This window comes from Rhinopithecus roxellana, chromosome 5 (genome assembly GCF_007565055.1).
Source record: "Rhinopithecus roxellana isolate Shanxi Qingling chromosome 5, ASM756505v1, whole genome shotgun sequence".
NCBI classification, from domain to species: Eukaryota; Metazoa; Chordata; class Mammalia; order Primates; family Cercopithecidae; genus Rhinopithecus; species Rhinopithecus roxellana.
Genome location: NC_044553.1, coordinates 88,297,188 through 88,310,770, shown reverse-complemented (window position 1 = coordinate 88,310,770; position 13,583 = coordinate 88,297,188). Strand labels below are relative to the sequence as shown.

The 13,583-nt window shown below is 52.9% G+C and overlaps 1 protein-coding gene across 5 annotated transcripts in view; it reads left to right on the top strand.

Moving 5' to 3' along the window:
* Positions 1-13,583, top strand: part of PLEKHG3 (pleckstrin homology and RhoGEF domain containing G3) — a 42,683-nt gene that overhangs the window by 21,842 nt on the left and 7,258 nt on the right. For all 5 annotated transcript variants that reach the window (XM_010383702.2, XM_030930640.1, XM_010383703.2 and 2 more), the window contains 12 exons: positions 4,244-4,633; positions 5,657-5,754; positions 6,878-6,947; positions 7,279-7,325; positions 7,436-7,586; positions 7,675-7,806; positions 7,998-8,180; positions 8,348-8,440; positions 8,729-8,815; positions 9,045-9,078; positions 9,421-9,519; positions 13,389-13,427. In XM_010383702.2, coding sequence (XP_010382004.1) covers positions 4,283-4,633; positions 5,657-5,754; positions 6,878-6,947; positions 7,279-7,325; positions 7,436-7,586; positions 7,675-7,806; positions 7,998-8,180; positions 8,348-8,440; positions 8,729-8,815; positions 9,045-9,078; positions 9,421-9,519; positions 13,389-13,427 — 1,384 coding nt within the window. In that variant the 5' untranslated portion in view covers positions 4,244-4,282. The remainder of the gene's footprint in view (positions 1-4,243; positions 4,634-5,656; positions 5,755-6,877; positions 6,948-7,278; positions 7,326-7,435; positions 7,587-7,674; positions 7,807-7,997; positions 8,181-8,347; positions 8,441-8,728; positions 8,816-9,044; positions 9,079-9,420; positions 9,520-13,388; positions 13,428-13,583) is intronic.

Sequence of the window (13,583 nt, the reverse complement as noted above, 5' to 3'; positions counted from 1 at the left end):
CTGAGGCAGGAGGATCGCTTGAGGTCAAAGCTGCAATGAGCTGTGATTGCACCACTGCACTCCAGCCTGGGTGACAGAGGGAGACCCTGTTTCAAAAAAAGAGAAAAGTCTTTGAGGACCTGATCAAAGAAGGCTTCATAAGTATAGGACTTGAGAGAGTTTTCAGTTTTCACTTTTTTCTTTTTTTTTGAGATGGAGTCTTGTGCTGTCACCCAGGCTGGAGTAGAATGGTATGATCTCAGCTCACTGAAACATCTGCCTTCCAGGTTTAAGTGATTCTTCTGCCTTAGCCCCACCAAGTAGCTGGGATTACAGGTGCCTGCCACTATGCCTGGCTAAGTTTTGTATTTTTGGTAGAGACGGGATTTCACCATGTTGGCCTGGCCAGTCTCAAACTCCTGACCAAAGGTGATCCGCCCACCTCGGCCTCCCAAAGTGCTGGAATTATAGGCGTGAGCCACCATGCCCGGCTGAGAAAGCGAGTTTTCTAGAAGACTGATTCACTGATTGATGACTGACTGGATTGATTAATGTTGCAGGATGGAAGAGGTCATGGCTGGGGCATACTTAGGATAACTGGATGTGGTATATGGTAGGATGGGGTAGGTGTGGGTACCTGGTTTGAGGGTTTGGCTGCTGTCTGCCTCATCACCTTCTTCTCTGGCCTCCTACTTCCCTAGCAGACAGGGTCTTCCAGGATGTGTTTGAAGACCTGAGTTCTCATCCTGTCTTGGGGGAATCTTATTGTATGGAGTGATGCTCTTCAGGTAGGAAGGAAAGGCTGGCTCCCACCCAGGGAGGCACTTTAGCTGTCTCTGTGGGAGTCTGAGCTACACACACATAATGGTTCCAATCCAGTCTCTTAGGGCCAGAATGCACTCCAGCTAAATGCGATGCACTCAGAATGCACTCCAATTGAATGCGATGCCTCTTATCCGTCACCATCAAACGGTGCCTCCTGACAGTCTGCACTGGTGTCCTGCTTTGTACTCAGTGCCTCATTTGTTCTTCAGCCCTCCCTTTCTTGGGCTCTTGGTTCCTTTCCAGCAAGTCCTCCTGCCCAGGAGAGAGAGCCTGGTGATCGTGGGTTTCCTGATCACTACAGGGCTTCTCTCATCATCCAAGAAATTTATAGTCCAATCCTGGTGACCTTATGCTTTCTTCCTTTTCCTTTTTGCTTACCCATGACCTGCGATCCTTTGACTGGGGATCTGTATTTTACCATGTTGTTCCAGCCAGAGAGTGAATGGCCAAAGGTCACATAGTAGCAGGTCCAAAAACTGCCCTAAGGAATTTTGACTAAGTCCTTCCGAGTGTCGTGTCATAAGCCCCAATCCTTCAGGTCTTCATATGTCCCCTGCAGCTTATGCTGAAGCAAAGCCATGGCAGCCAGGGCTGTGACCAGTCCTTTGCTTGTGGCCCTGGCTGGTGTGTAGTCCGTTAGGGAGGCAGTGGGCAGGAGAGCATAAACTCTGGAGCTTCAGTGCCTGAGTTCAAGTCCAGGCTCTACCACTTACTACTTCTGTGGCCTCAGTGCCTGCATGTATAAAATGAGGGTAGTCATAGAACCCTCCGGAGTTGTTGCAAGGGGTTAGTCACTTTAATATGTACATAGCGCTTAGAGCATTTTAGCAGTTGGCTGTTATGCTTTGTTTTAGCCTTAGGAGGATTTGGGCCACAGGTACTATTTTCAGAATATGAGCTTAGTTTGCAGACAGGTAGCCTATGATCAATCAGAGAGAAAACTTCTCCAAGTAGAAAAGCCCTATTAGTTTCTGGGTTTGAAGTGTGCTTATGTTGCTATCCTCTTGTAGTGGAGTCCCCAAAGAGGGACCCTCAGAAGGTCCCTTTTGGAGACAGATCTCCCTAACTGTGTGTGTGTTGGGGTAGGGGTGGGACTGTGAGTAATCTTTTGCTTAAGGCTGTGAACCGGCTGGCTGTGAAATCCATTTGGGAGTGGGGCTGTTTCCATTTAGCTTCCCCAGAGAAGCTGACTGACCCCAGATGTGACCTGGGGCCGTAAATCCCTGCCCCTTTGTTCCCTGCGGGGATGGTGGTGGGTGGGTGGGTGGGGTGCCTGACTGCAGTGCGCTTTGAAGGACATCAGCGTGCCACAGGGCTGGGGGTTAAGGGCTGGGGCGGAGCTTGGGTTTTTGTCTGTCAGTGCTGGAATGATGTGGTGTTGCCCTGCCTGCTGGTTCTGTAAAAGGCATAGCTGAGGAATTGTAAAGGCCCTTTTGAGGAGGGAGGAAAAAGCAGCAGCCCTACAATTCCCAGGGGGCTCTCCTCTGAGCCGCTCAAAGAGCTTTACCAAAATGATCCTGCTAATTAGCTCTCCTGGCATTGCATTGCACCGTGGAGGGGAGCACTGGGCTGCCACTGAGTCCCCATCTGCAAGTCGAGAGGCTCATACAGAGCACCTTGGAGGTGACCCCCTCCAGTGAGACACAGTGACAAAGTGCTGTGCTCCAGAGCATCCCGGCCAGGTTAGCGGCGGGTGGTAAGTAGGTCTTGAGGTGCTTGATCTGTACCTCAGTAAAAGCATCAATTTATTCACCATTGTTGTTTATTTGTTAAATTGGCCCTTAAGATCCCTGCTCTTTAGTAACTAATGGTGTATGGCAGAGGGTCTCAAACTAGTCACACTTTATCAGGCGAGTGCTACAATAGGAGAAACCTGGGAGGTAGTAAGAGAACACAGAAAGAGTTCCCTAGATTTGGGGGATATTGGAAGGTTCCTGGAGGGGGCAGTTTCTAATCGGAGACCTAAAGATTGGATGTAAATTACATAGGTTGGGGGATGGTACCGTGTGGAGTGGATGGAGAAGAGAGAACGCTGAAGCAGAGAGAACATTTGCAAAAGCCTGAGATCCAGGGGTGTTGGTTTACAGGTTGAGGCAGAGGCACAGAAAACCACGGGCCAGTGCCAAGGGTTCCCAGAGTAACGGCAGCTTCTAGATTCTTCTCCTTGTAGCTCAAGCCTCTGCCCTTTGGTCATGTCTGTGGTCTAGTCGCTTCTGAGCCCTAGAGCCAGGGGTAGAAGACCCGGGTCAGTAGGGGTGAGAGGGATGCCCAGGAACTTACTGTTTTCCTGTGAAATAGCAATGAAATGTGTACTCTGGAAAGTGGCATTGGTGAGCTCTATGGCGTGGGCATGGGTGTTGCATGGGTGTCCCTGTCCTTCTCGAAGGCTACATCCTGAAGTCTGGCCACTCCACCCTTCCTTCCCCCGGCTGCTCCAGGTGGGCCTGCCTCTGAGCCACACCATCTGCTTAGGGAATAAAGTCCACCTGAGGCTGTGTTTGCCTCACCTGGGTGCAGTTTACTGCTTTCTCTGTTGCCCCCACCCAGCTGTGCCAAGGGCAGCTTACAGAGACTCACTGATGGCTCAGCCCTGGGGAATTTCCTGGGGCCTGGATGAGTCAGAGGCAGCCTGTACTAGGTGCTGGGGTGGGGCTGCAGAGTGGGGGGATAATGCTGGCTCAGCCAGTGAGTATCCAGAAAGTTTCAGGTTCGTGGTGAAGCCACCAGTGCCCCTGAGGTTTTGCAATCCTAGGGAGAATATTATCCCTGGTATGTGTCTTAACACTGTAAGAAGCAGATCTTTGCCCATTCCTGTACAGTGACCCCAGCACAGGCTACATACAGGTGGGCAGTTGGGAAGTTCCTCTTGACAATTGCCATTATCATTACTATATTGATGGCGTGTGGAGCACGTACCCTGTGCCAGGCATCATGCTCAGAGCTTTACGAACAGCAGGTGGCGTCATCTGGGAGGACAAGCCATGGGGTAGGCTGTATCTATCCTCATTTTACAGGTGAGGAGCTGAGGCTCTGAGGGACTAAGTACTGTGCCCCAGCAGTGGAGCTGGGCTATGAATTCCTCAGAGGGTACCTGGACCACTGTGCTGGCAGGTGGACTTGGGCACCCTCATCAATGCTCATAGAGTCTGAGAGCAGGGCCCTTCTTGGGATTCAGTTTTGTTTTGTTAATTGTGTTAAATGTAAACACACATAACATAAAATTGACCATCTTCACTATTTTAAGTGTACAGTTCATTCATATCATTGTGCAACTATCATCACCATCTATCCACAGAACCTTTTCATCTTCTAAAACTGAACTCTGGACCCACTAAACAATACCTTCCCACTCCGCTTGCCGTCACCCCGGCAGCTATCCCTCTGTTCTGTTTCTGTGGGCATTCAGAGGTTGACCCTTCATCTGTCTGTCTTGCTGCAGAATCTCCCTGGGGTGCCCTCCCCAGGCAGCAATGCCAGGATGCCCGTGTCCACCTCCCTCCACCAGGACGGCAGCCAGGAGCGGCCTGTGAGCCTGACCTCTACCACCTCCTCGTCGGGCTCCTCCTGTGACAGTCGCAGTGCCATGGAGGAGTCCAGTGGCTCCGAGGCTCCCGCTGAGAATGGGGCAGGCTCCCCAAGAGACCGGCATCTCCCCAATAGCAACAACAACTCCAGCAGCTGGTTGAACGTGAAGAGGCCCCTCTCCCCATTCAACAGCCGGGCGGCGGCAGGGCCTGCGCATCACAAGCTCAGCTACCTGGGCCGAGTGGTGCGGGAGATCGTGGAGACGGAGCGCATGTATGTGCAGGACCTGCGCAGCATCGTGGAGGTGCGTGCCGGGGGCCCTGTGGCACAGCGTTCTAGCGGAAGCCTGTTTCACCCTGGGAGAGAAGCTCTCCAAAGACCTGCTTCCCATAAAGTAGTTGGAGGACTGGGGTCTCCCACCCTCGCTGACTGCATGGTGAAAGCTGTTGACCCCTCAGGCTTCCTTAGGACCTTGGGCCGGATCAGTAGCTTGGGCTGGCAGGAGTGAGCATCATTGACAGGGAGGATGGGTCCCCAGCCTGCCTGGGAAGATGGCTCTAGAGAGCCTGTGCCACAGAGACCAAATGCAGTGAAGACATGGGCTCTGGGCCTGGCCCCACGCATCCCCTGCCCTGTTGTTGCCTGGCTGTGTGGAGCCTCAGGTTCTTCCTCTGTAAGAGGAAGCCACACCTACCTTGCAGGGCTACTGTGGGTGAAGGACATGGAAGGGCAGCTGTGTGGCTGCCACTGAGGAAGCCCTCTGCTCCGCTGGCTCGGGGTGTGGATTAGTTTCCTAGGGCTGCCTTAACAAATGACCACACACTGAGTGGCTTAAAACAGCAAATGTATTCTCACTCAGTTCAGGAGGCCAGAAGTCCAAAATCAAGGCATTGGCTGGGTCAGCTCCCTCCAGAGCCTCTGAGTGAGTAGTTCTGTGCCTGTCATCCAGCTTCCTGGGTCCTGGCAGTCTTTGACATCATTGGCCTGGGGATGCCGCTCAGTACCTTCCCATCACCACCTTCTTTGTGTCTCTCTGTGTCCTCCCTCTCCTCTTATAAGGACAGCAGCCACTGGATTTCGGGCCTACCCTAAATCCTATCTGAAGTCATCTTGAGATCCTTAACTAATGGCATCCAGAGAGACCTTATTTCCAAATAAAGTCACATTCGGGGTTCCAAGTGGACGTGAATTTTGGGCTGGACACTGTCTCACAGTAGGCAGTGTCTCTGAAGTGGTGTCCCAGGAAGGCCTAAACGAGGTGTGGCTAGGGAAGGTCGTGGGCAGGGTTGTGCTGGGGGCCAGGTTCTGACCACCTCCCTCCACGCAGGACTACCTCTTGAAGATCATCGACACGCCCGGGCTGCTGAAGCCAGAACAGGTCAGCGCCCTCTTTGGGAACATAGAAAACATCTACGCACTGAACAGGTATGTGAATGGGCCTGACACCATGTTCTGCCTGCAAGGCCCACCTCGGGGCCTAGGGAGGAACCCTGGATGTCCCTGGACTCATGGGCCTGTGACATGTGGGCCTGGGGCCTGATCTCTGAGGACAGGGAAGGGTGGTCCATCTCTGTGCCCTGGGCTGATGTGCTTTCTCTCAAGGGCAGACAGGGAGGTAATTTGAGGGTATGTGCGTGTTGGGTCCAGCCTGGGCCGGCACCCCTCACGGGGCTGCTGGGCCCTTCCTTGCACACTGATTCTTTTCCCTGTGGGTGGCTTCTCCGTCCTTCTCATCTTCATTTTCCACTTGCATATCTCTTAATTTCTTATCCTCCTTCCCACTGAGTCCAAGGGCTCCCTGGAGATGATCTGACCTATTAGTGGATTGCACAACCCAGGCAAGACAGATGTGAGAGGCCAAACAAGGCCTGGCCAGGGGCTATGTCAGGGCAAAGGGCGTGGGTCTGCTGCCTGGGACCACAGACTCCCCAGGGAAAGTGCGCTGCTCTGGAGGGTCAGAGCTTGAGGGAACAGCGGTGCTAGGACAGGAAGAATCGTATCCCAGGCCCCTTAAGATGGGCAGTAAGCTGGAGAAGTCTGGGAGGGCAGGGTACAGGGAAGCCTTAGACCAATGGTGAGGGGTTGGGAAAAGAGCAGGAGCACAGAGGGAGGAGGCAGGGAGCAGTGTTTCTAGGGGTGCCAGGACTCACCTGTCTCTCCCCATGTCCCACATCCTGGGCCCCCTGGCTCCTTTGCTAGTTCCCATTCTCTCTCCTTCGCCCTTTAATCCTCTGCTTTTGTGTGTTTGACTCCTTCTGCCTGCAGAGGAGCTGTGTCCCCTCCTGAGGTGGGTACGAGGGTCCCCTCTTCCTCTCCCGCTTGCTGAGCCTGTAGGTCTCCCTGACTTCCTGCTTTGTGGCTGCTTTGTGCTGGATACTTTCTGTGGTTGCTGCCTGGGGCAGGGCTCCCTCTGAGGCTAGAAGCCCCAGCTCTTTAGCGTAACAATAGGGCTGGCTGTCAGTCAGGGTTCGGGAGGTTGGGGAGGGGGCAGTGAAGGGCATTGTCCTCTGACTGCAGAGGGTACAGTGGCTGCTTTCCCCTCACCCAGCCAGCTCCTCAGAGACCTGGACAGCTGCAATAGTGACCCCGTGGCTGTGGCCAGCTGTTTTGTGGAAAGGGTAAGAAGGGCTGGGCCCTTGCCCCTGTCCTACCTTGCTGAGAGCTCAGAGAGACAAGAACTCTGCCAGCATAAGAGGAAATCTGAGTCCCGGGGATCCCTTTCCAGGGAAAGTGCTGGGTGCTCTGTCTTGAATGAGAAGGGTGTTCTGGGGGGAGCCAGGGCTGCTGGGTAGATGGGATGTCCTTGACAAATAGGTATAAAGATGGCTCTGTAGGCACTTGGGAACAGAGGACAGAGTATGCTCTGGGGGCCAGGGGCCTATCTGGTACCACCATCTTTACAGTCAAATGGGAATCTCCCTGAAATCACTATTTTTGATCTCTTCTTAGAGCCAAGAGTTTGATATCTACACCCAGTATTGCAACAATTACCCCAAGTGAGTAATTGGGGTGAGAGGGAAGGCAGAGCCATCTGGTGAGTCCAGAGTCCCCCACCTCCTCATCCAGGCCTTCCCCAGGTGGTGACTGGCCCTTCTCCCACTCTCAGCTCCGTGGCCGCCCTAACGGAATGCATGAGGGACAAGCAGCAGGCCAAGTTCTTTCGGGACCGGCAGGAGCTGCTGCAGCACTCACTGCCCTTGGGCTCCTACCTGCTGAAGCCGGTCCAGCGCATCCTCAAGTACCACCTGCTGCTGCAGGTAGCCCCTTGGTCCTCTCAGGCACCTGGGGCCTGGGGAGGGCAGGGCCTTCGAGTCATGGGTACCTAAGCCTCTATCTTCTGTGCAGGAAATTGCCAAGCATTTTGATGAAGAAGAGGATGGCTTTGAGGTGGTGGAGGATGCCATTGACACCATGACCTGTGTGGCCTGGTACATCAACGACATGAAAAGGAGGCATGAGCATGCAGTCCGGCTCCAGGTGCTCGGGGGCTGAGAGGCTGGGGGAGGGGCAGGGCTGGGTGGGCCATGCTTCGGCTGGGAAGAAGGACTGTGGCCACCCTGCTGGGATGAGCTGGGTGGTGGCATTGGGGGAGCCTTTGTGGCAGGGTTTGCAGAGCCTCCTAAGGCCCCAGTGGCCTGACTGTAGGGGTTGGGGCCCCTCTGCTGCAGGAGATTCAGTCACTCCTCATCAACTGGAAGGGGCCCGACCTGACCACCTACGGGGAGCTTGTCCTGGAGGGCACGTTCCGCGTGCATCGCGTGCGCAATGAAAGGACCTTTTTCCTCTTTGACAAAACACTGCTTATCACCAAGAAGCGGGGCGATCACTTTGTCTACAAGGGCAACATCCCGGTAACCAGGCCCTGCCCCATCTCCGCCATCTTCTCTCCTTCCCAAAGGATCTGGGCTCCCCTCCTTGTCTGCTTCTTGGGGCTCCAGCACCACCCTTCTGAGATCACCCTCCCTGCTTCCCCAGGCTGTCAACCTTGTGCTTTACTGTCCTTTCCCTCTGCCCCTAGTGCTCCTCCCTGATGCTGATCGAAAGCACCAGAGACTCCCTGTGCTTCACTGTCACCCACTACAAGCACAGCAAGCAGCAGTACAGCATCCAGGTGAGGGGCCGGTGGGGCTCAGGGGCTAGGGAACAAGATGCCCAGGGGACACCTGCGTGGGACTCCTGGCTCCTCTGCCCACCTAGCTGCCCCAGGACCCAGTGTCTCCACCTGTAAGGCAGGGATCGTTGCAGGCACTTCTTAGGGTCAAAGTGAGGAGCCAGGTTAACCTCACAGAGGCCACAGCATGGTCCCACTTTTTCTCTCTGGGCGGAAGCACTGTCCATGCTGGACAGCTTCAGGCCTGTAATGATAACCCCTGGGTGCCTTTCCCTTGGATCCTCCCAGGCCAAGACAGTGGAGGAGAAACGGAACTGGACTCACCACATCAAGAGGCTCATCCTAGAGAACCACCATGCCACCATTCCCCAGAAGGTGAGTTCCCCCAGCTCTGGACTGGGGGCAGGGAGAATGTGCTCCTCTGAGCCAGCTCTACAAGGTCCATTGGGGACTCACCTTCTGGATTTGGGCTCCACTGGACAGTGGATGTCAGTACAGCAGATACCCCAGGCCTTGGTGCCACACTGTGGGGTGTTCTCGTACAGCAACAGGGGAGGCTGGCACATGGTAAGGTAATAACCAGGTGCGTTTCCTTCCCCGTCAGGCCAAGGAAGCCATCTTGGAAATGGATTCCTATTGTAAGTGTGCTCTTTTCTGCCTGTTTTGTCCCTACCCATGGACATTGCTAGGTCAGGCTGTATCCTGGGGAAGCTTTACCTGATAATTTTATTCTAGGAGCAGGGAGGACGGGGGCCTCCTGTTAAGGGCTGGGGGGCGAACTATATGATTAAGCATGCTCTCCTGCTGAGCGGTGGGACTCTCAGTGCCTGAAGCTCCCAGCTGGAAGATGGAGGGAGCTGTGGAGGCTCCTGGCCCTGGAGCTGGGTGGGTATAGAGGTCTGGCTGGGTATGGACAGGGTCTAGGGTAGGCCAAGGCCAACTGGAAACCAAAAGCTTGACCGTCTCTCTCCTGGATGCAGATCCCAATCGGTACCGCTACAGCCCAGAGCGGCTGAAGAAGGCTTGGTCCTCCCAGGATGAGGTGTCTACCCACGTGCGCCAGGGGCGCCGGCAATCTGGTGAGAGAAGGACGGTGGAGGCAGGAAGCCTCTCCCTCACACCCTTTCCCAGGCTGGGGACCGTCTGCGGCAGTGTCCAGGGCTGTGTCTCTCACCTCTGCGGAAACCCTGGGAAAGGCTTGAGCGGGGCTGGACACACACCTGGAGCTCATCCTTCCCCTGTGCTGGTGCTACCCATACCACGTGCCTCTGGGCCCTCGTTGCCTACCAGTTCTGGGCAGCCCAGCTTTTTCTTACTTTCTTCTTTCTTTTTTTTTGTTAGAGATGGACTCTTGCTCTGTCACCCAGGCTGGAGTGCAGTGGCTCCATCTCAGCTCACTGCAACCTCTGCCTCCTGGGTTCAAGCGATTCTCCTGCCTCAGCTTCCCAAGTAGCTGGGACTACAAGAGTGTACCACCATACCCAGCTAATTTTTGTATTTTTTAGTAGAGATGGGGTTTCACTATATGTTGACCAGGCTAGTTTCGAACTCTTGGCCTCAGGTGATCCACCCTTCTCGGCCTCCCAAAGTACTGGGATTATAGGTGTGAGCCACTGCACCTGTCCAGCCTAGCTTTTTTAAGGCCCTAGGAATACTTGCTCACTTGGGTCTTGGCACCCCTTTTTAGCCCCCTGGCTCCTTTGCGTCTTGGGAATACCAACACCAAGTCATTCAGGAGTAACACTCGGACATTGCAGATGGCCCCAGCCCAGTCCTGGAACAACCCGAGCAGAAGCAGGACCTGGGGAAAACGAGTTCAGTGGCACCAAACCCAGACAGGAAATATTTACTTTGAGTCTCGGGAAAAAGTTCCATTTTCCTCTCCTGAGTTTTCTTCCATTCCTGGACTTCTAGGGTGTTCTTGGATTATTGGAATGAATCGTCTATTTGAAAAGAGAAAAACCTTGCTTTTATTCTTAACTCTGTGATGATGAGTGTGTGTATTTTCTACATTGGTTTTTTTGTTGCTATTTAGTGCGAGGCCCAAGGACAGCTCTGGCTTAAGCCAGGTGTCTGCCAAACGTATACTTAAGGTGGGAGCTGGGGTGAGAATTGTCTAAGACCCCGGGAGAGAAGGATTCTAAAGGGACTGAGAGCAGTGTCCTGGCTTGGGTCCACAAGGGTGTTGGGTTTTCACTGGTGATGACCTGTGGGTTCCCTGAATGTGTGTGTGGATTGACATGTGGGCGTTAGCCTTCTAGAAGGTGGAGCAGTGGCTTATAGAAGGCTTTTGTGGTTTTATGTTGTTGGTATTGCTCTGGGTGGATCTTGAGCCCTAGGCCACCTTGCTATGGTTGCAGAAGTTTTATAGATTTTATAGTTAAAAGCTCCAAATGGAGGTGTTGCTTTCTTCTCTCTAGCCCTCTTTATTTCCTTTCCTTTTCTTCTCCTGTAATTCTCTTCTTGTCCTCCTCAATTTAGTGTACCTTAAAATTTGAAGCTTCTAGCACATTGATGTGTTCAGCAAGTGATAATGTTGGTGGTAGTGATAGTAGCTGCATCCTAATGTTAGCACCAAAACTTTAGCTATGGATGTACAACTCTTTGAATATACTTAAAGCCATTGAATTGTACACTCTAGGTGAATTGTATGTGAATTATATTTCAATAAAGCTGTTACAAGAAAACCCCCAAACTTTAGCTGTCCAAGGCACTCAGGAAATGAGCCATTTTAAAGAGCTGAAGCTTCCACGTGGCTGAGATTTTTAGCCTGTAAATACTAAGAATCGGATTTTTTCAAAAAATATTTTTTAAATGTTTTAACTGTTATGAAATTGCCTCCCTCCCTCCCTCCCTCCCCTCCTTCTTGCTCTGTTGCCCAGGCTGGAGTGCAGTGGCACCATCTCTACTCACTGCAACCTCTGCCTCCTGGGTTCAAGTGATTCTCCTAAGTAGCTGGGATTACAGGCATGCGCCACCATGCCCAGCTAATTATTTTTTTGTATTTTTAGTAGAAACAGGGTTTCATCATGTTGGTTAGGCTGGTCTCGAACTCCTGACCTCAGGTGATCCACCCACCTCGGCCTCCCAGAGTGCTGAGATTACAGGTGTGAGCCACCTCACCCGACCAAAATAGACATCTTTCTAAAGCATGCTTTGTACTCTTGAACCTTTTAAAACAGAAGGTGCTGCCTGCCGTTGAACCTTTCCTTTTCTGGAGTTAATGCTACAGCATCACTTAGGGTGTGTGAACTACCAGTTGCTTGAGGGGCCCCAGAGGCTGTGGGTTGCCATAGAGACAGCCTGCGATTGGCGTGTCGTGCCCCTCTTCACGGTTCTTCTGTAACACTGAAGTGTCTGTTTTCATTGGTCTAAGCATGTTTGTCTGTAGTAGCCCTTCTTCCCCTCCTGTCTGTTAGAAAGCGATCGATCAGGCCAGGCATTGTGGCTCACTCCTGTAATCCTAGCACCTTGGGAGGCCGAGGTGGGAGGATCACTTGAGGCCAGGAGTTCAAGACCAACCTAGACAACATAGTGAGGCCTCGTCTCTACAAAATTAAAAAATTAGCTAGGCATGGTCGTATTCACCTATGGTCCTAGCTACTCTGGAGGCTGAGGTGGGAGGATCACTTGAGCCTGGAAGGCAGAGGTTGCAATGAATGGATATCATGCCCCTGTACCCATCCTGGGTGACAGACGAGACCTTGTTGCAAAAAAAAAAAAAAAGAAAAAAAAAGAAAAAGAAATCAATCTATTGAACTTGTGGGAACTGTAGACCACAAAAAGATCAGGAAAGTCACTGGGGAGGGACTTGGGTCACATCCAGACACTTTACTGCCTGGGCTCAGCCATCCACTCTGACTTCCTTGAGGTCTCTTCTGCTTCTTCTTCCCACTCAGTGAGCTGAGATGAGCCGACAAGTATATTCTGTGGATAATTAAGGTTTATTGTTTAAATTATATGTCACTTATTAAATATTCTTGATAAGTTTTAAAATGAAAGAATAGAACATTTTCTACTTTTCACTTTAAAAGCAATTAGGCATTTACTTACATTGATACAGATAGTGTATGTACATTGTGTGTGTCAACAGAAAAGAGGTTCTTCAATAGGCCTGCCTGCTGAGGAACAGCAAGATACCTTGGTAGACTTTCCTTCTGACTTCAAGTGTGTAGCAAATCGTGGCAATCCCTAGGCCTTCCACTTAACGCCACCTAGGCAAGGATTTGGATAGGCGAAGGCCGAGGCTCTGTAGAACTGGACCTTGAGACAAGGTCCTCTTATTCCCGCCCTCCAGTCTCAGGTGTGTCCCCAAAAAGGCTGGGGTACAAGGTGATGACACCATTGGCCTAATGGATGTGTTTTGTATCCTGTCCCCAGAGCCTGGTCACTCTCCGTACAGCTGGGCAACTCTCCCCAGCGGGCAGCGAGGCTTCATGATGCCAGGCCTTAACGGCCGTAGAAAGTCGGGTGTGACCTCTGCTTTCCAGCTGGGGTGCTGTGAGGGGCTTGGCAGTGGGTGTAGCTGATGCGCTGATATGCTTATTGCCAGGGAGGCAAGGGGCTTGAGGTGGAGCCAGGGGCCTCCAGAGATGTTGCTAGTTGGTCTGAAGGGGGCAGCATGTAACTCAGTCCCCTCCCTATGGCTTCTGCACGAGGGCCCTGGGCCAGGTGTGCTAATGCATTGCATTATGGGTGGTACTGCTCCAGCAGGGCTGGCAGCCACAGCGGGGGTCCTGGAGATGGATGGGTCCGCCTCCCTGTCCGTAGGTGCAAGGGGCTTGGCGACACTGTGGAAGGCAGCCTCCCTGGGGCCTATGACTGCGGAGGGGGGGGGCAAGCCAGAGTGGACTTTGAGCTGGTGATGGGCTGGTGGCATTGTGAGCTTGGGACCCAGCCAGGCCAGTTTCCTGGCCCGTGCTGACTCTGCCCATGCTTTCCTCCTCAGAGCCAACCAAACACCTGCTCAGGCAACTCAACGAGAAAGGTGAGTGTGTGAGGTGGCCAGCTATTCCCAGTGAGGCGGGGAGGAGGGGAAGCAGCCGACAACCTAGGGGTTGACCTGAGGGTGGGGGATTGTAGAAGGGTCTCTGCCTCTGTTCCCCCCTGGAAGAGGGCCTCGCGCCTGGCTGGCTGAGGAGAG